Source organism: Bos indicus, chromosome 8, assembly GCF_029378745.1.
Source record: "Bos indicus isolate NIAB-ARS_2022 breed Sahiwal x Tharparkar chromosome 8, NIAB-ARS_B.indTharparkar_mat_pri_1.0, whole genome shotgun sequence".
Lineage (NCBI taxonomy): Eukaryota > Metazoa > Chordata > Mammalia > Artiodactyla > Bovidae > Bos > Bos indicus.
This window is the reverse complement of record NC_091767.1, coordinates 23,599,156-23,620,812: the sequence shown is the minus strand read 5'-3', so window position 1 is coordinate 23,620,812 and position 21,657 is coordinate 23,599,156. Positions and strand designations below refer to the sequence as shown.

At 39.0% G+C, this 21,657-nt stretch overlaps 1 protein-coding gene across 4 annotated transcripts in view; it reads left to right on the top strand.

Annotated features, from left to right (window-relative positions):
• FOCAD (focadhesin) overlaps positions 1-21,657 on the top strand; it is a 302,497-nt gene that overhangs the window by 48,431 nt on the left and 232,409 nt on the right. For 3 of the 4 annotated variants that reach the window (XM_019965885.2, XM_070794470.1, XM_070794471.1), the window contains one exon: positions 5,568-5,672. In XM_019965885.2, coding sequence (XP_019821444.2) covers positions 5,568-5,672 — 105 coding nt within the window. Of the gene's footprint in view, positions 1-4,492; positions 4,611-5,567; positions 5,673-21,657 lie in introns of those variants that run through there. The other variant, XM_070794472.1, reaches the window with a different exon arrangement.

Genomic DNA, 21,657 nt, shown 5'->3' with positions numbered 1-21,657 from the left:
TAAAGAGCCTCTTGATGAAAGTGAAAGAGGAGAGTGAAAAAGTTGGCTTATAGCTCAACATTCAGAAAACTAAGATCATGGCATCCTGTCCCATCACTTCATGGCAAATAGATGGGGAAACAGTGGAAACAGTAGCTGACTTTATTTTTGGGGGCCCCAAAATCACTGCAGATGGTGATTGCAGCCATGAAATTAAAAGACACTTACTCCTTGGAAGGAAAGTTATGAGCAATCTAGACAGCATATTAAAAAGCAGAGACATTACTTTGCCAGCAAAGGTCCGTCTACTCAAGGCTATGGTTTTTCCAATAGTCATGTATGGATGTGAGAGTTGGACTATAAAGAAAGCTGAACGCAAAAGAATTGATGCTTTTGAACTGTGGTGTTGGAGAAGACTCTGGAGAGTCCCTTGGACTGCAAGGAGATCCAACCAGTACATCCTAAAGGAGATCAGTCCTGAATGTTCATTGGAAGGACTGATGTTGAATCTGAAACCCCAGTGCTTTGGCCACCTGATGCGAAGAGCTGACTCATTTGCAAAAACCCTGATGCTGGGAAAGATTGAGGGCAGGAGGAGAAGGGGACAACAGAGGATAAGATGGTTGGATGATGTTGAGGCCAGCTCAAAAAGCAGGGTTTCCAAAAGCGCGATATGGCGAGAGAATGAGAAACGAGACACAAGAATTCAGAGAAAAGTGAGGATCAGGGGACCAACACCGCTCCAGTGTGAAGGGGCCAGAACTGAATCCAAGCAGCTTTATTAGACTTTCATCCGTGAGGAAAGAATATGCAGGGACTTAAACTGTAACTCATGTGGCCTTCGGGGCCAAAGAACAAAATGATCATTAACCATTGAGTAATTAGGAAACAGTAATCAATAACAAATCAGTAACTATAACTAATATTCTTATCTATAGATTTTCCACCGGATACATAAAACATGTGACTCTGAGATGCCAGTTGAGAAACAGTCTGGGGTCGGTTTTCTGACCCCAGGATCATATCTTGTTTTCAAGATTGTGAACTAACAGTTCCCTCTGGATTTGTTCCAAGAGTCTCATGCCTTATAGCATCCAGTTTATCAATAATTATAAATTCCTCTTGTGGCCCTTGCCAGGGCCTGCTTTTCTTTTATTCATCCTGTCTCCTACAGGATGGCATCACCGACTCAATGGACATGAGTTTGGGTGAACTCCAGGAGTTGGTGATGGACAGGGAGGCCTGGCATGCTGTGGTTCATGGGGTCGCAAATAGTCAGACACAACTGAGCGACTGAACTGAACTGAATTTTGTAACAACAGATCTCAGATGCAAAGTAACAATGGCTCGAAAACAAGAGAAAGAGGTTTTTGTGAAGAAAGATGGAAAATGCTAGGATTTAGCCATTCATGACTTAACTGTAGTTAGTTTTAGGAATGTTCTAGGTTTTTGCATTCATGAACTCTGACACTTTTGTTTGCATAACCTTACAAAGGGAGAAACATTGCAATCGTAATGGTATAAGTATTAGATTGTTGATTTATTGCAAAAATAACCAGACACTTTACTGACATACATTAATTTATTCTTTAAAACAATGCAAGATTGAGTTTATTATCATGATTCTAAGTTGCTCAGATGAGGATGTTGGCCTTAAGTGACTTGCTCGTAGGCATTAAGTGACTTGCCCAACATTTTCCAGTAAATTAGAATTAAAGCAGGAACTTAAATGAAAATCTGAAACCATCCATCCCTCTCAGCTCACTTGAAATATTTAAAAATTTAAGAAATTATTCAACTGAATTTAAGGCAACTATGTTACTACTTGAATGGATCTACACATGATTTATTGATGCCATCATCTTTCAATATTCATAATCTATTCATGTTACACTCTTGCTTAAAATATAGTACAGACTCAGTTATCCACATAGTAAAATCTCAGCCCACAAATAAAAGCAAGGTATAACATAAAGATTTTAAAAAGCTGAAAATTTACAGGTCACAGTGGTTCTTGGAAATGCCTTGAATTAAATGTACGTAGGATGTGTGTGCTTTCTGTGTGATTGTACTGTTTTCACAAAGAAGTAAGTGACCCCAGTTGGTTAAAAATCGTGTCTGTTATCTATCTTCTCTTAAACTATTCATATGACAAATAAATCATTAGATAAGGAAAACCAATTTAGTTTTACATACCAAAAGGGATTATTTAATGAATTCATATTTCATGAAAGAAATTCAGCCAGAAATTCAATCAGTACTGATCATTTAATATGAGTACCCTTTAAACTCATCATTAGGCCCAGGGAGTGGTCTTATGAGGTTACTAGGTGAGGTCTAGACTTTTTCCATCTCTATTTCATCCATATATAAATGGGGTTATTTTTAGCTGAAATCAGCTTTAAAGCTTATCGTCAGTTGCATAAACATTGAAGATGAGAAGACAAGGAAACTTCTGAACACATAGTGCTGCTCTCACCAAGGCAAAAAACCACAGTAGACCTCCGGTAATAGGTCTCAGTTAGACAGAGGGATCTGGAAGTGCTCACTGACTCAGTGATGATTAGAATTTGTCTGCTAAACATAGGTATAGACCGGAGATTTCATAGTCTTGTCGAAAATCTAGGCACTGGCTTAGGTCAGAGTTGTAGGGTTTTTGAAAGACTAACTTTCAAAAAGCAAGATTGTAGCACTGAGGCCTGATGAGTTAGCTTTAGCCAATTTGCATATTTGGAGGAATTGAATCCCCCTGAAGCTCCAAGGAGCTTCTGTGTGACTGAGGTCAGACCTTCACACCCAGAATATGTTCTTGATAAACCAGTGATAGAGTCGGTTGCAATCTCCATGCTGAAGGATCTCTAGATCTTGGTGAAGGAAAGTAAGCAGAGTTGTGAAGAGCTGGAGCATAGACTGGAAAATACTGTTTCTTAAAGTCCAGGGTCCTTAGCTGCAGGATGGGTCTCATTCTGTAAAAGTGAATGGTGTGAGGAATTGTAAAGAAAGAATTTATTCTGAATGTTTGCATGTTAAGGTATCTTCTTCCTAAGCTTTAGAGTAAGAGGGCTCTAGAAACTCAAGAGTGTCAACAGAGAAGGCTCCTGGAAGAATCTGAGCACTCATGAGGGAAGAACATTAAGACAGAACCCCTGTTCCCAAGGGGGTGCCATGCCATCAGACCTTTCTAAGACAACTGTACTTCCCACTAGTTTTTAAAAAATTTACTTTTTAACTTTCACTGAGTCACAGTGGGATTCACTGGCCATATTTTTAGTGAAAGCAAAGTGGAGTTGACGTAACACCAATATAGGGTATGTGAGAAAAGTGAACCTCGGTTTGACATACAGCAAGGAACACACAGGAGAGAATCTTAGGGAACAGGCTTATGCAGTGTTGAGACATCACTCTTCACCAGAGGATCCACATAGGAGAGAAACCATGTTTGTGTGCTGCCTGTCACAAAACACTCATTCATGAATGTACACTGCATGGTCATAAGAGGAGCCACGTGGGAAAGAAAACATACTGTTGTGTAGATTGTGGGAAACGCTTCAACTGCAAGAAAAGCCTCACTGCTCACCAAAGAATCTACTTAGGAAACAAACCATAAGTGTCTTTAGCAGTACTGTGAAATAGAAATATATTCTGAGCCACAAGTGTGAACCACATATATAATTCAAAATTTTCCTAGTAGCCACATTAAAAAGAAACCAGTGGTGTTAACTTTAATAATCTATTTTGTGTAACCTCATATATCAAAAATATGTATATAATCAAGATGTAATCAATATAAAAATCTACATATGATATTTTACAGTATTTTTGTGTTCTCAGTCTGTTTTTTTTTTAATTATATTTTATTACTCTTGTTTATATATTTTTGTCTTTGCTGGGTCTTCTTTGATGTGTGGGCTTTCTCTAGTTGCCACGAGTGAGGGCTACTTTTCTTGCTGGGCTTGGGCTTCCCACTGCAATGGCTTCTCTTATTGTGGTGCACGGGCTTAGTTGCTCTGTGGCATATGGGATCTTCCTGGACCAGGGATCAAACTCATGACTCCCACATTGGCAGGAGGTTTTTAACCACTGGATCACCAGGCAAGTCCCTACGTCTTTAAAATGCAGCAGGTATTTTACACTACAGCACATCCCAGTGCGGATTAGCCATGTTACACGTGCTCAGTAGCCTGTGTGCCCATTGGCTGCTGTATTGGACAGCATGGCTAAACCGTTTACCAGTTGTAAAACTTTAAATGCCATCAAAGAGTTCACTGAATAACATCTCACATAATTGCCCGAAATGACTTTTATTAATTAAGTCCAGGTCTTGTCCTAGCCCTATGGTAAAGTTACCAGTGATTTCTAGATAATAATGACATAATGCGTGTTAAGCACTTAAGAGAGTACTTAACTTACAATAGATGCTCCATAATTATTAACAGTTATGATTTTTAAAATATTGGGTTTTTTTTCATTTAGCAAATAATCTGTATTTCTAAGATTTCTTTCTCATTCCCAGGGAGAATCTTACTTTAAAGAGATCAGGGTAATTTGTGACAACGTGGATGAACCTGGAGGGCATTGTGCTAAGTGAAATAACCCAGACAGAGGAAGATAAATACCATATGGAACCACTTGTATGTGGAATCTAAAAAAAGAAATTGAACAGATAGAAGCAGAGAGTAGAATGGTGGTTGCCAGGGGCGGGTAGGAGAAATGGGGAGATGCTGGTCGAAAGATACAAGCTTCCAGTTATGGTTAAGTTCTGAGGATCTAATGTACAGCATAGTAACTAAAGTCAACAATGTTGTATTGTGTACTTGAAATTTGCTAAGAGTATTTAGCATTTTATCCAAAAAAATGAAAACTAAAAAGTAACTGTGAGGTGATATATGTGTTAATTAACTCGATTTTGGCAACCATTTTAAAATGCACACGTAAATCATTTTGTACACGTTATATTACAGTTGTTTTTGTTAGTTTTACCTCACGAAAGCTGAAATAAAATCCTATTTAATAGTTAGAAAACATTAGTAACAGGAAAAAAATTTAAAAAGCAGGCCATTTTTTCTGATTTATTATCTTGCTGCTTCTCACAGAGAATAAGGAAAAAACTTAAATTTCTCTTCCCTGCTCCCATTAGCTTTGTTTTAATGGGGGTTATTTGCTCTGATTGGTCCCCTGGCCCACTTTTTTTTTTTAGTGGCCATTCCATTTCATCTGTCTCGTTATTTTTCATGGTCTGCTAATATTTATAAATGAAGGACTTGATTATTCAGTGTGGGTAATTGATGTGGTCACTGCCTGCAATTATGTGGGCTAATGTTTACTTTTCCCTGATTGATTTCCCCCCGGTATATGCAGTGAGGTGATAGATAGGTTGGTAGTTTGATTCTTTGGCTTCACTTCTCCTTCATTGTGTTGAATGGGAGCTTGTAGGCCTCTCGGCTATGCTATGGGATAAGCTAGGTGGATGTGGATGGCTACTGTTCAGTGTGGGTGGCAAGTGTTCAACTATCAAAAGTGGTAGGATTAAATACCTGAGTAGACTGTTCACTTTATAACATTTGACATGCTATTATATTTCTTTACAGAAATACACATGGCTTGATAAAAGCCCTTATGAAACTATTACAAATGCAAGCTGTTAAGGAAGGACACAGCGGGGAGAAGAATATTCAGGATATATATAATATTAGGTAAGCCTTTTCTCCTTTCTTTTGAAACTTTTGTTTTTAGTGAATTGTTAAATGTTATGAATTAAGACATGCTAATTCATTAAGAATTAGTTATTGAAGTTCACAGAGACTGTGAGTCTTAACCTCTCAGGAAGTTAGTATTTCCAACACTCAGGATTGAGATAGAATTGACTACCGTATGCTGAGTATCATCACTGTGGCTTTCAGCTTGCTTCCTTGGAATTGGAATCTTTTGTCCAAAATTCAAGTCATTCATTTTGATCTGGGATATAGAATCATTTTCCCAATGCTGTGAAAACTGAAGAGTTCATTGAACAAATGTATTAAAAGCAGGAAAATAAACTTCCTCACTATAGAAAGTAACAGGACTATGCTATGCTATGCTAAGTCACTTCAGTCGTGTCCGACTCTGTGCGACCCCATAGATGGCAGCCCACCAGGCTCCCCCATCCCTGGGATTCTCCAGGCAAGAACACTGGAGTGGGTTGCCATTTCCTTCTCCAATGCATGAAAGTGAAAAGAGAAAGTGAAGTCGTTCAGTCGTGTCTGACTCTTAGCGACCCCATGGACTGCAGCCTACCAGGCTCCTCCGTCCATGGGATTTTCCAGGCAAGAGTACTGGAGTGGGGTGCCATAGTCTTCTCTGATATATATATATATGTATATATATATTACTGCAATAGTTCCAGTGAAATGCATTGAATTTTATGGGAGAGTTTGGGCAAGGGAAGGCATACTTACTTGTGAAGGTGACCTTAACCATTGCGTTGAAGGTCCTAGAAAGTCATTTCATGAAAGGGGCTCCCACTTAGTAGAGGATGCCAGAAGATGTCCCATAATCAGTGTATATTGTCCTAGAAAATCTGTTCAGTGATGCATCTAGAATATACCTTTTATAAAGAATGAACCCATGGCACCCTAAACAAGGGCACTGGTTCTGGGGGAAAATGACTTCCATAGGCTGTGGTGATCCAGTAGGGAGAGTAGACCATACTTGGGAATTGTCATTGGCTTGAGCATATAAAACCTGCAGTTTCAAGCATTTGACACCACTGCTATCAGAAGCCGTGAGTGCCTCTCCTGATATATAGTGCCTGTTACTTACATACATGTATAGTACTTTCCTTTTGATAGTAAGTAAACAGTGTCTCATATATTACAGTGATCTTTCCTGTTAGTTTAGTGCTACTTACCATCTCCTTTATTTTTATGAGCATATTATCGAGTTTCTTAAGTCGCTTTTTAAAAACAAGGTCAGATTTGCATTTTATATATTTTTTGTTAACATTTGTTTTTTAAATCATTTGTTTGTCTGCATTGGATCTTAATTGTGGCACGTGGGATCTGCCTTGCATCATGTGGGATATTTCATTGTGGTGCTTGGACTCTGTATTTGTGGCGCTGGGGCTCTGTAGTTGCGTCACTGGACTCTCTAGTTGTGGCGTGGGCTTAGTTACCCCACAGCATGTGGGATCTTGGTTCCTCAATGAGGGATTGAACCCATGTTCCCTGCATTGCAGGGCAGACTGTTAACTACGAACCACCAGGGAAGTCCCCTTAACATGTTTTTTGAATGTTTTTAAAAATATAGAACAATTGGAAGAATGTAGTACAATGAATTAGTTAATTCATTGTTAACTTAGTAGTTAACTCATTAATTTTAAGTTGGGGAAGCAAAAGGAAAATTATTTATTTGAAAATACTCTGAAAACTGGGTGTGAAGGGTAAACTTTTCCAAATTGATAAATACGCTTTTCTTTTAAAAATATACATTACCTTAACCAGGATTGAACCTAAGGAGTAAATGAGCAGGACTTAATGTTTCTAGATGGGTCATACAAGCATTTGTGTTCTCTCTTTTTTTTTAATGCTCTTTTTTTTTTAATTTAAATTTATTTATTTTAATAGGAGGTTAATTACTTTACAATATTGTATTGGTTTTGCCATACATCAACATGAATCCACCACGGGTGTACACGTGCTCCCCATCCTGAACCCCCCTCCCATCTCCCTCCCCGTACCATCCCTCTGGGTCATCCCAGTGCACCAGCCCCAAGGGGATGATTTGGGAGAATGGCACTGAAACATGTATAATATCATATAAGAACTGAATCGCCAGTCCAGGTTCGATGCAGGATACAGGATGTCTGGGGCTGTGTTCTCTTTTTTTGAAAGAGGTTCACACTCTTGGGGCAGAGTTCCAGGATAGGAAATAATTCCACTTCATCGTTATTCAGGAGGAGTTATTTACTTATTTTAAAATAGGAAAGCTACTGGAGTTCTAAAATTTTATTTAACAGTTTTATTGAAATACAATTCACATACTGTACTGTACAACTGACCTGTTTAAAGTATACAATTCAATGATTTTTAGTATATTCATGTAGTCATACAATCATTGCCATAATCAATTTTAGGACATTTTCATCATTTCCTCAAATTCCTCACCCGTTAACCATAGCTCTATCAACCTAGAGCTACCCAATTAAGTATTTTTAATTTCATTGTTTCTCAACACTGGCTATTCATGAGAACCACCTTTTGCTGTTGTTGTTCAGTCACTAAGTCTGGGTATGCCTAAAACCAGATGAACATAGGACAATGAAATACCCTAGACCAACTGAATCAGAGTCAGAAAAGTCCCAGGTGATTCTGATCAACAGTGAGTATAAGATGGTGTGTTAGCAGCTCTCTACCATTCATCACCTGAGACGTTGTTGAATGGCAGATTCTGTTTCCTTAGACCTAACATGGGCTCAGTATTCTGGTCTAACAAGCTCCCAGGTGATGCTGATACTGCTGTTTCCCTACCATACTTGAAGTAGCAGAGCTTTGAGCAGCATTAGCAGTTCCTGGGAGCTTGTTAGGAATGTGGAATCTCGGACCCCGTCTCAGACTACCTGAATCAGAGCTTGCATTCTGGTGAGATTTTCCAGGTGGATCATAGCCATCTTAGTTTTTTTGATGATGATTTAAGGACATTTTTAGTCATGCAGAATAATTATATTTTCACACTGATTGTGCTCCCTGTGAGTGAGTGCTAAACTTTGTTACCTGTAATGTTTCACCTGCTTTCTATTTATAGTTTATTTTCTCCAGTAGTTGGCTCTTTTAGCCATAGGCTTGTTCTTAGAAGACAATAGATGCAAGGTGTGGATCGGGAGCCTTGTTTGAAGAACTGAAATCATACTGGATATATAAGGATTGTGTGTAGAGTGGTGGCACATTAAGAGGTCCAGAATCAATCACTTGAGTTGGCATAATCCAGTAATGTTTATGGAGGGCCCTCGTGTGAATGGCTGTTTGGCACTATAAATCAGTAGAGTGTAATTGAGTGTGTAAGAACCTGAGGTTCCTCCACGGGGGATTCTGGATGGCAGAAACACAGGAGAGGTGAGCCTGAAGAGCAGATTTCCCTCAGGAGAGCTATGATTACCTGAGTCAATCATAAAATTGTCATGCTGTTTTAGAATCTTGTATGCCACGTGTTGGTGAGCAATATCGTCCAGCCTTGGAGAGAAAACTGATGAGCTATGTGTGAAAACATAAAAAGGGTATGAGGAGCTTAGAACTCCACTGAAAGGTTTTCCTTGGTTATGTTGTAGGTTTGATCTAAAATGGAAGTAGTATGACAAGTAATTGTAAGCTTTCTAGGCAGGAAACTCAACTCTAATTTTATGGTATTAAGGACTCTGCTAGTATACTGTTGGATTTTCTTTTTGTCCTAATAGCTAATTAACTTGCAGTATAGTAAAACAGAATATTGGTCATCTTATTTTTTATTAAAACTTTTAAAAAATTGAGAAAATATTAGTTTGTATTACTGTTTCATGTGTACAACCTTATATTTTGACCTCCATATACGCTACAGCACGCTGCTGCTGCTAAGTCACTTCAGTCGTGTCTGACTCTGTGTGACCCCATAGACGGCAGCCCACCAGGCTCCCCCGTCCCTGGGATTCTCCTGGCAAGAACACTGGAGTGGGTTGCCATTTCCTTCTCCAATGCATGAAAGTGAAAAGTGAAAGGGGAGTCGCTCAGTCATGTCCGACTCTTTACGACCCCATGGACTGCAGCCCACCAGGCTCCTCCGTCCATGGGATTTTCCAGGCAAGAGTACTGGAGTGGGCTGCCATCGCCTTCTCCGACGCTACAGCACCCTTACCACCAAATGCTTAGTTTCCATCTGTTACCATAGAGTTGACTTCATTTACCCGTTTTGCCTTCCCCCTACTGCTCTTCCCCTCTGGTAATCACTTAGCCTGTTCTCTGTATCTATGTGTTTGTTTTTGGTTGGTTTGTTTGTTTATTTTTAATATTCCAAATGTGAGTGAAATCATATTGTATTTGTCTTTCTCTGTTGGACTTATTTCACTTAGCGTATTACCCTCAGTGTCCATCCATGTGTTGTAAATGGGAGGATTTCATCTTTTTTATGGCTCAGTCGTATTCCATTGTGCATATATACCACATCTTCTTTGTCCATACATCTATCAATGACACTTAGGGTGTTTCCATATCTTGGATGTTGTAAATAATGCTGTGATAAACATTTGGGTGCAGAAGTAATGAAACACAACCCTTTGGGTGTTTGGTATTTCTCCTGGGCCAGTTCAGTTCAGTAACTCAGTTGTGTCCAGCTCTTTGCGACCCCATGGACTGCAGCACTCCAGGCTTCCCTGTCTTCTCCAACATCACAGTTCAAAAGCATCAATTCTTCAGTGCTCAGCTTTCTTTATAGTCCAACTGTCACATCCATACATGACTACTGGAAAAACCGTAGCTTTGTTGGCAATGTCTCTGCTTTTTAATATGCTGTCTAGGTTTGTCATACCTTTTCTTCCAAGGAGTAAGCGTCTTTTAATATCATGGCTGAAGTGATTTTCAGTTCAGTTCAGTCGCTAAGTCGTGTCCGACTCTTCGCGACCCCATGAATCGCAGCACGCCAGGCCTCCCTGTCCATCACCAACTCCTGGAGTTTACCCAAACTCATGTCCATCGAGTCGGTGATGCCATCCAGCCATCTCATCCTTTGTCGTCCCCTTCTTTTCCTGTCCCCAATCCCTCCCAGCATCAAGGTCTTTTCCAATGAGTCAACTCTTTGCATGAGGTGGCCGTAGTATTGGAGTTTCAGCTTCAGCATCAGTCCTTCCAATGAACACTCAGGACTCATCTCCTTTAGGATGGACTGGTTGAATCTCCTTGCAGTCCAAGGGACTCTCAAGAGTCTTCTCCAACACCACAGTTCAAAAACATCAATTCTTCGGCGCTCAACTTCTCACGGTCCAACTCTCACATCCATACATGACCACTGGAAAAACCATAGCCTGATTTTAGAGCCCCCCAAAATAAAGTCTGTCACTGTTTCCATTGTTTCCCTAATCTGTTTGCCATGGCTCTTTAGTTCTTCGCTTTCTGCCATAAGGGTGGTGTCATCTGTGTATCTGAGGTTATTGATATTTTCCCCAGCAGTCTTGATTCCAGCTTTTGCTTTATCCATCGTGATATTTCACATGATGTACTCTGCATATAAGTTAAATAAGCAGAGTGACAATATATAGCCTTGACGTACTCCTTTCTCAATTTGGAACTGGTCTGTTGTCCCATGTCCGGTTCTAAGTGTTGCTTCCTCACCTCCATACAGATTTCTCAAGAGTAAGGTCAGGTCTGGTAGTCCCATCTCTTGAAGAATTTTCCACAATTTGTTGTGATACACACAGTCAAAGGCTTTAGCGTAGTCAGTGAAGCAGCAGTAGATATTTTTCTGGAACTCTCTTGCTTTTCCTATGATTCAACAGATGTCAATTTGGTCTCTGGTTCCTCTGCCTTTTCTATGTCCAGCTTGAACATCTGGAAGTTCTCAGTTAACGTACTGTTGAAGCCTCACTTGGAGACTTTTGAGCATTACTTTGCTAGCGTGTGAGATGAGTGCAATTGTACAGTAGTTTGAACATTCTTTGACAGTGCCTTTCTTTGGGCTTGGAATGAAAACTGACCTTTTCCAGTCCTGTGGCCACTGCTGAGTTTTCCAAATTTGCTGGCATATTAAATGCAGCACTTTCACAGCATCATCTTTTAGGATTTGAAATAGCACAGCTGGAATTGCATCACCTCCATAAGCTTTTTTTGTAGTGGTGCTTCCTAAGGCCCACTTGACTTCACATTTCAGAATGTCTGGCTCTAGGTGAATGATCACACCATTGTGGTTATCTGCATCATTCAGATCTTTTTTGTATAGTTTTGTGTATTCTTGTCCCCTCTTCTTAATACCTTCTGCTTCTGTTAGGGCCATACCATTTCTGTCCTTTATTGAGCCCATCTTTGCATGAAATATTCCCTTGGTATCTCTAATTTTCTTGAAGAGATCTCTAGTCTTTCCTATTCTATTGTTTTCCTCTATTTCTTTGCATTGATCACTGAGGAAGGCTTTCTTCTCTCTCCTTGCTATTCTTTGGAACTCTGCATTCAGATGGGTATATCTTTCCTTTTCTCCTTTGCCTTTTGCTTTCTTCTTTTCTCAGCTATTTGTAAGGCCTCCTCAGACAACCATTTTGCCTTCTTGCATTTCTTTTCCTTGGGGTTGGTTTTGATCACCACCTCCTGTACAATGTAACAAACCTCCATCCATAGTTCTTCAGGCGCTCTGTCTACCAGCTCTAATCCCTTGAATCCTCAGCACCATTCTACAAACCAGTGATGGTTTTCAGTGTTTTAGTGTGGAAGGAGTTCAGTGTTTTTCATGTATATGTCTGGAGCACACACTTTACCCATACATCGTCTGGGTACACAGATGATCTATTTACCCACCATGCTTTGAGATACATCAGATTAGAGTGTGTATAGCCAGTAAAGTTCATTTTGCTTAACTGAACCCTTCTATAGTCTTGTGACTTAAACAAGATTAAAGGAGGATATTTAAATGGAGTTTCAATTCCCAGGACCTTTTAGAATGAGGATAAATTGGAAGAGCAATAGAGCACAGTTGGCTACTGTGATTAAACGAAGAGAATATGCAAGTTTTACTCTAGGCCCAGGACTCTCAATTCTGGTTGCACTGTTAGAGTTCTCTGAGGAACTTTTAACTGTAGTGCCTGGGCTCTCCCGAGAATGAGTAGGGCTCAGCCTCCAGCACTGGTAATACTCAAAGCTTCCTGGATTGTTATTAGTGTGGTGGTTGGATTGAGGACTGCTGGCCAGTTGTTGCAGTGAGGCATGGGGCTTTGTTGTCGCCAGACCTTCAGATCCTTCAGTATTAATAACATTTTAAATGAAATATTTCGACTAATAAATGTTGGAAAACAATTCCAGTTTTTCAAAATACAGAGTCGGCAGACCGAACACATCTGCTCACAAGATGCAATCCAAGGGCAACTGTTTGTGACCTCTGATTTAGACATTTAACTGTTTTCAAAAACTTTAACCTCCCCCCTCTCCTTTTTTTAATCTGTGAACAATTTTTAGTTTAATCACTTAAAAAAAAAAACCATGAAAGATGACCACTAAGATATCCTTTATTTCAGGCTTATTTTTCCCCTCCCATTTTATGTTTGGTCTAAATTTTCTTCTTGTTAGCTTGAACTCCACTTTGTTATAAACACTTATTTTTAAGTTATTTCACTCCAGTACTCTTGCCTGGAAAATCCCATGGACAGAGGAGCCTGGTAGGCTGCAGTCCATGGAGTTGCTAAGAGTCAGGCACGACTGAGCAACTTCACTTTCACTTTTCACTTTCATACATTGGAGAAGGAAATGGCAACCCACTCCAGTGTTCTTGCCTGGAGAATCTCAGGGACGGGGGAGCCTAGTGGGCTGCTGTCTATGGGGTCGCACAGAGTCAGACCCGACTGAAGCGACTTAGCAGCAGCAGCAGCAGTGCTCTATAACATTGACCATACAGGAAGTGCAGCAGACCAGCGTTTGCCTGATATTTTGATTATAAGAAAGAATGACTAAATTTTGCTGTTGTTGTTATTGTTTAGTCACTAAGTTACGTATGATTCTTTTGCGAATCCATGCTGCAATTTCCTCCCCCAGGGGATCCTTCCCTCCCAGGGATTGAACCTGTGCATTGGCAGGTGAGTTTTTACCACTGAGCCATCAAGGAAGCCCAGACTAAAATTTTAAGATTCATTAATTATGAGAGGCTCATTTTCTTTGTAATATGCCATTTTTTCCTCTTAAAATTTTATCATGTACTCTTGCTTTTAATTTTTCCTCTATGTATTCATATTATGGCAGTCTTTTTAAGATCTCTCTTCCCTCAGCTGAAGTGAGGAAATAGCTGTGAATTCATGAGCGGTAACTGCTTGTTCCAGAATTTGTGTGTTATTCTGATGTGCCAGACAGTGGCTGACATGCACAAATATCACATGTTGAGAATCTTGTTTATGGAAAGAGTTGGTCTGATCAACATCAAGCTGTACTTTCTGAAATAAGGGAATATTAAATGTTTTGGGCAGATGGTATGCTCTGAAATGGGTGATTAGGCCAATAGCAATGGGTGATTATACCCAGAGTAGATGAAAGTTATTTACTTTGTCAGTATTTGCATATGTTTGTGTAATGTTATGAGTTTATTTAGATGTAGAGTTAATTTTGAGATCTTAAAGATGTGTGTCCTGAAGGTTGAAGTACTTTATGGTTCATACCTCTTTTTTTCCTGAAAAGTAAAAGTCAGTTCTTAGCATTAAACTCTTTTTGCATTGTCTCTTCTCTCCATTTTGGTGGGTGAAATGGAATTGGCTGTGCGAAGAATGCAGAGCATCTCAGATCTAGGGAAAAGCATGTGCTTAGCTGCTGCTTTGTGAGCGCCTGGTGCCCTAGAGGAACTAACAGGAGGCAGGGTGCCTGGAGCTTAGTGTTTAAGGGAGGAAGAGGCCAAGACAGAGGCTCAGGAGAGTTAGACATGGCCTAGAAGATGCAAGCCATGGTAGAGACTTTGGGTTTTCTTTAAAGTGTAGTAGGAAGTCATTGAAGGTTTTATTTTTTAAACTTATTTTGAAAGAATTTTAAAGTTCCACACATGTATGCCTGTGGCGGATTCATTTTGATATTTGGCAAAACTAATACAATTATGTAAAGTTTAAAAATAAAATAAAATTTAAAAGTAAAATGGAAAAAAAAAAAATAAAGCCATTTAGCAGATTAAAAAAATAATAATAATAAAGTTCCAGAAAAGGTGCAAGAATAGTACAGAAAATTTCCATCTGGCATTTATCCCAATTCACTGATTTTCCACATTCTCATTATCCTTCTCTCTATAGAATTAAAAACTATTGGAGAGTAGATTGTACATATTCAGTAGGGTATGTTTTCTAAGAACAAGGATTTTTATATAACCAGAGTACAGTTATCAAATCAAGAAAATTTGATGTTCATTTAACACTTTTACCTATAATCCATATCCTAGTTTTGCCATTTGGCTTAATAACGTCCTTTCATACCTCTTTCGTTTTTATTTTTAGTGTACGGGCTCCAATTTAGGATCATATGTTGTCTTTAACTGTCATATCTTTTTAGTCTTTTAAAACTTGGAATTTTCTCATCCTTTATCTTTTATGACATTGACATTTTCGAATACTGTGAAAGTTTGCTGTGCCTTTCTCAGGACATCTTGTCTGGAGACACTGATGTCCATCTTGCCTTTCATTGGTGATTTTAATTTTCATTACCCTATCAAGGTAATATTTGGTTTCTTTACTGTGTAGTTACCATCTTCTTCTTGTAATTAATAAGCAGTCTGTGGAGAAGATGCTATGAGACCATGAATATATCGTGTTCCTCATTAAACTCACAGCTCCCCCCTCCCTATTAATTTTCACTGAGATAATTTCAAAATGGTAATTTCCCAACTCTACCACTCCTTTCAGATTTACTAATGGCAGTGGAGATACAGATAAGCTTTAGATGTGGACATCTATATGACTTGATTCTTACTGTCAAACTGCATGTTTTGCTTCCGTTTTCATTTCTTCTTTTCCCTCATCTTTCCCACCCAGGGGAGTCTTTGTTCACAATTCATGGTTCCAGTCACCTGGGGTTTACACTTGGTGTTTAAAAATCAGACCTAAAGAATAATTTGTACATATACTATCTTTCAGTTAGCAGTTGCCACCAGGAAATATTTCATAAGTTCTGCTAAGTGCACATGCTTAATTTAAAAATTGGTATGGTGATTTGGTGGTAAGTGTCTTTAAGAGCACAAGATATTTTGATTTTTGCCTTATTAGCCTATTTATCTTATCTTTAGTTTCTTTTCTTTTCCAATCAAGGATGTAACTTAATAATAGATGTTTTGAACCCTGTGTGTCTCTGTTTCCCCTAGCCACCAACTAGTACCTAAAATAGTTCTAGCCTTCTGACACTGGCAGACATCTTTGTGTTAAAACCCTGCCTCTCAAAGTAGGAGTCGTGGGAAAGGTTCACTATGAGGGCAGAACCATTGTAATATGAAATCTCTTTTCAAAGAAATCTTATCTTCTCCCTATCTGCCTTATAGACCCAAAGAAAAAAGGAAATTAATAAAAAATGTCAAAATTAAATTTTTTTTGTTCCAAGTCTTCTTTTTCTGGCGTGGATGAAATGCATTTGTCTTAAGATTCTATAGGATAGATAAAGATTCACTATTATCATTTAATTTTTCTTTTTTTATAGTAATATTTATTGTGGAATCAATTTTTATTCATTTTTATCTTAAAATCTGCAGAGCTTTTTTTTTCTTCTCTTTTTTTAATCCTACTTTGGCTTCTAACCAACATTTTCAAATCAAAATTCAGAGCAGGTAGAGAAATGCTTTTAAAATGCATATTTGATGTAGTAAGTGCTATGCTATGCTTCTGAAAGCGCCGGGGTCACAGCTGCATACATGAAAATGCATGGTGACTGCAGGCATTGTTTCCTCACACAGAAAAGGCAATCTGTGTCTATTGCTGGATTTATGATATAAATCAAATCATAGCTTTCCTACATTTAGAGATGTAGCAGAAAGGTTGAGGTGACCTAAAGGTTACAAATAACTTTTGCTTTTTGATTTGCCTACCACAAGACTATTTTTTTTTTAACTCTTTCTTTTCTATTAAGATTGATGCATTTATACTTGGAAAGGTGAATCTAGTTACATACCTTATTTTATCGTTGTCTCTGTGCTAGTCTAGTGGAACCACGAATTTTTCATTTATTGCTTCCCGCACTCCAGTCTGCTAAGATGCATGCACTGCTCTGTGTTGTTGACAATGTTATTAAAGGGTAGGGAGTCCTGAAGTATTGGGTAGGAACTCTGCCTGCTTCTTCTGTGGGGTTTTTTTTTTTTTTTTTGCCTCTGAATGTTGTTAACTTTGAAACAGTGTACTTAGAGGGGTTGTGATGTTGGTTTTTCATGATCCATTCAGAGAGTTTAAAAAGGTACTTTGGGAAAAGTGTGTGTTTGTTACATTTATTTAAAATGTGCATTAGGCACTGAAAGGGAAGCATAAGAATAAGAAGATAGAGACCCAGCTTTCAAGCTGCTTATGCTCTAGTTTAAGAATCAAATTTATCTGCATGATAATCATAATAGAACCACATTTACAAAGTATTCTTTGTGTTAGGTACTGTGTTGAATGCTTTACTTAAAATGGCAGTTAAAACATTTACAAATTATGAAATGGGCACGTGCCAAAGAACATACAACAAATTGGCTCATCTGTGGCAGGAAAACAACAGAAATATTAAAAACCACAGAGTGAAGGAGAAATTAGAGGCACCAGAGGCCAATGAAGGGTGACCTGGTTGCCTGTTTTGTATTGACTTCAATCTTTACAAACAATGTTACTCTCTTTTAAGAAGAAAGCAGAGCCTATTGGATGTATGTCTTAAGAGTTAGGAAACCCTGATTTGAAATTTTCTGTGGGCTTATTCTGGATACAGTACTGCATTTCTCTCTGAAATGAAAAATATAGGGTGATTTATTTATTTGAGATAAAAATAGGAGACCACTGTTTTGAGGCCTTAGGTTTTATTAGATGTTGACCTTAGAGCTGTTTAAACTTGGCATAGAATTATTAATAGTTGAGAGCCATCCACCTCTGATCTTGAGCAATTCAAAGGTTAGAGCTTTAATGGGTGACTTGGGTTATAGAACTTTAGCCCTGGAAGGTACTTAGTCTGGTTTCCTCATTTTACAGCTGAAGAAACTCTTGCCCAAGCAAGAGAGGTTAATTCTCTTGCTTGAGATCACACAATGTGTTGCAGAGACAGAAGGTGAATTTGGAATGCTTGATTCTTTCCTTTAATTCAGTGTGTCCCGTACACTGTTTCACGTCACTTCTCCATTTCTGGTTTTTGTTTCTGAGACGTGGATGTGGCAGCATAACAGTAAATGATTCAGATGATGCTATGTAGGCACTGCTTATGTAAATAATGACTTCAGTGCCCCACATTTGTGTTTGCTTTTCAAAGTTGTATAGAGCTTATTGTCTGCCAGTGTTAGCCTTTCAAGTGATCAGGATGATTGTATGTGCATCCTATCTATCATTTTGAATAAAGTGTTGTAGTCAAATTACTCTTTATGACTTGACTACTAGTTTGGGGGATAACTGACATTTTAAGGCATAACCCAGGTTTTGTTTTGATGTTCTTTTGAATCACATTTTTTTTATTCCTCAACAGTGCTTCTAATGACGAGTAAAGTTTGAATTGTAGATTTACCTTGACCTTTCTCAGAGGTACTTGGAAGAAATGGAATGGCTAATAAGCAGTGAGAAGAAAGGAAAGAAAAATCTTGAATAATCTATAAATTTAAGAATCAATCTTAACTATATGAAGAGTAAACTATACTTAGCCTTAGGACATTTTAAATGTGCTAATTATAGTATTTTAAATAGGAAATTAACCCTATTTTCTATCATACCCAGATCAGCATGCATAATATTTAATACTGTTTGTTTATTTTGGAACATGCTTCTGTCTTTTGCAAGGAATAATTGTACATTTGTTTTCCATTTTAAGTCTTCTATTTTCTACTGTACCATTACCTTTGTGTACCTAATGTTATTATTGGATGACTATATTTCCATGCTGCTAAATCGCTTCAGTCGTGTCCGACTCTGTGCGACCCCATAGACGGCAGCCCGCCAGGCTCCGCCATCCCTGGGATTCTCCAGGCAAGAACACTGGAGTGGGTTGCCATGTCCTTCTCCAGTGCATGAAAGTGAAAAGTGAAAGTGAAGTCGCTCAGTTGTGTCTGACTCTTTGCAACCCCATGGACTGCAGCGTACTAGGCTCCTCCATCCATGGATTTTCCAAGCAAGAGTACTGGAGTGGGGTGCCATTACTTTCTCCACAAATTTTCCATAAGAAACTTCAAATTTTGGACATGATTGATTGATTGCTTTTGGCTCAGTAAAGAAGGATAATGGTGGAATCATTGTCTTTTTGAATAGCTCAGGGCTAGTACCACGTTTGAGTTAGTTTTATACTTTGCACAGTGCTTGCCATTTTACCTAGTTCAGTGGTTCTTAACCAGGGGCAATTGTGGACCCAGGGGACATTTGGTAATGTCCTTCAGAATTTTCCACAGTTTATTGTGATCCACACAAAGGCTTTGGCATAGTCAATAAAGCAGAAATAGATGCTTTTCTGGAACTCTCTTGCTTTTTCGATGATCCAGCGGATGTTGGCAATTTGATCTCTGGTTCCTCTGCCTTTTCTAAAACCAGCTTGAACATCAGGAAGTTCACGGTTCACATATCGCTGATGCCTGGCTGGAGAATTTTGAGCATTACTTTACTAGCGTGTGAGATGAGTGCAGTTGTGCGGTAGTTTGAGCATTCTTTGGCATTGCCTTTCTTTGGGATTGGAATGAAAACTGACCTTTTCCAGTCCTGTGGCCACTGCTGAGTTTTCCAAATATGCCAAAGCCTTTGACTGTGTGGATCACAATAAACTGGAAAATTCTGAAGGAGATGGGAATACCAGACCACCTGATCTGCCTCTTGAGAAATTTGTATCCAGGTCAGGAAGTAACAGTTAGAACTGGACATGGAACAACAGACTGGTTCCAAATAGGAAAAGGAGTTCGTCCAGGCTGTATATTGTCACCCTGTTTATTTAACTTATATGCAGAGTACATCATGAGAAATGCTAGACTGGAAGAAACACAAGCTGGAATCAAGATTGCCGGGAGAAATATCAATAACCTCAGATATGCAGATGATACCACCCTTATGGCAGAAAGTGAAGAGGAACTCAAAAGCCTCTTGATGAAAGTGAAAGAGGAGAGTGAAAATGTTGGCTTAAAGCTCAACATTTAGAAAACGAAGATCATGGCATCCTGTCCCATCACTTCATGGGAAATAGATGGAGAAACAGTGGAAACAGTGTCAGACTTTATTTTTCTGAGCTCCAAAATCACTACAGATGGTGACTGCAGCCATGAAATTAAAAGACGCTTACTTCTTGGAAGGAAATTAAAAGACGCTTACTTCTTGGAAGGAAAGTTATGACAGAGCTAGATAGCATATTCAAAAGCAGAGACATTACTTTGCCAACAAATGTTCCTCTAGTCAAGGCTATGGTTTTTCCTGTGGTCATGTATGGATTCGAGAGTTGGATTGTGAAGAAGGCTGAGTGCCGAAGAATTGATGCTTTTGAACTGTGGTGTTGGAGAAGACTCTTGAGAGTCCCTTGGACTGCAAGGAGATCCAACCGGTCCATTCTGAAGGAGATCAGCCCTGGGATTTCTTTGGAAGGAATGATGCTAAAGCTGAAGCTCCAGTACTTTGGCCACCTCATGTGAAGAGTTGACTCATTGGAAAAGACTCTGATGCTGGAAGGATTGGGGGCAGGAGGAGAAGGGGACGACAGAGGATGAGATGGCTGGATGGCATCACTGACTCAATGGACATGAGCCTGAGTGAACTCCGGGAGTTGGTGATGGACAGGGAGGCCTGGCATGCTGCGATTCATGGGGTCGCAAAGAGTCAGACACGACTGAGCGACTGATCTGATCTGATCTGATCTGAGAGACATTTTTGATTGTCATTTAACTAGACTGAAAGCTATTAGCATCCAGTGGGTAGAGGCCAGGAATGCTGCTGAATATCCCATGGTATATTGAACAACCCCTATGCCAAAGAATTATCTGACTCCAAATATCAGTATAGCCAGACTGAGAAAACTTTATGTATGGCAACTGCACAATAAAGTAGATTGAATTAAAAACTACGTCCATTCTATGAACCATAAAGCTTTATATATTATTTTATAGGTGCATTCATTTGCCATTGTAGTGATTCACAAGGGAAACCTTAGCTCTTTTCATTATATTCAAAGTATTAGAACAAAATTTTGGCAATTATAATTGATTTTAGCTTAGTTGTACCAAGTTGAAATAGTATAATGGTAATCAATGTTAATCAGCAGTAATATTCAGTGTTCTTAATTTGGACTTCCTTTCCCTGTCAAGGTTTTTAATTTCTTGGAATCGATATTGTATATTATTCCTACAAATTTTCACTCGGATCTGACATAATTAATTATCTGGAAAAATTAATTTTCCAGATGTCTAAGTCAGTAATTCAGCTTTCCTGGTGGCTCAGTGGTCCAGAATCCGCCTGCCAATGCACGAGACAAAGAGTTTGATCCCTGTACCAGGAAGATCCCCTGGAGGAGGAAATGGCAACTCACTCCAGTATTCTTGCCTGGGAAATCTCATGGACTGAGGAGCCTGGCAAACTACAGTCCATGGGGTTGCAAAGAGTTAGACACGACTTAGTGACTCAACAGCAACACAAGTCAGTAATTAATTTGGATAATCCCTGTTCTATATTCTACATAATTTCATCTTTAGAGTTTAAGTCTGAGATATTGAATAGAATTTGCTGAACCCAAAAGCTAGCAGAACGAGCCTCCAACACAGTTAGTCATACAACAAAGTTACAGTGGGTCCCACAATCCCAGTAAAGTAGAAGCTATTTATAAAGTATGATAGAGTTGTTTGCTAGTATAT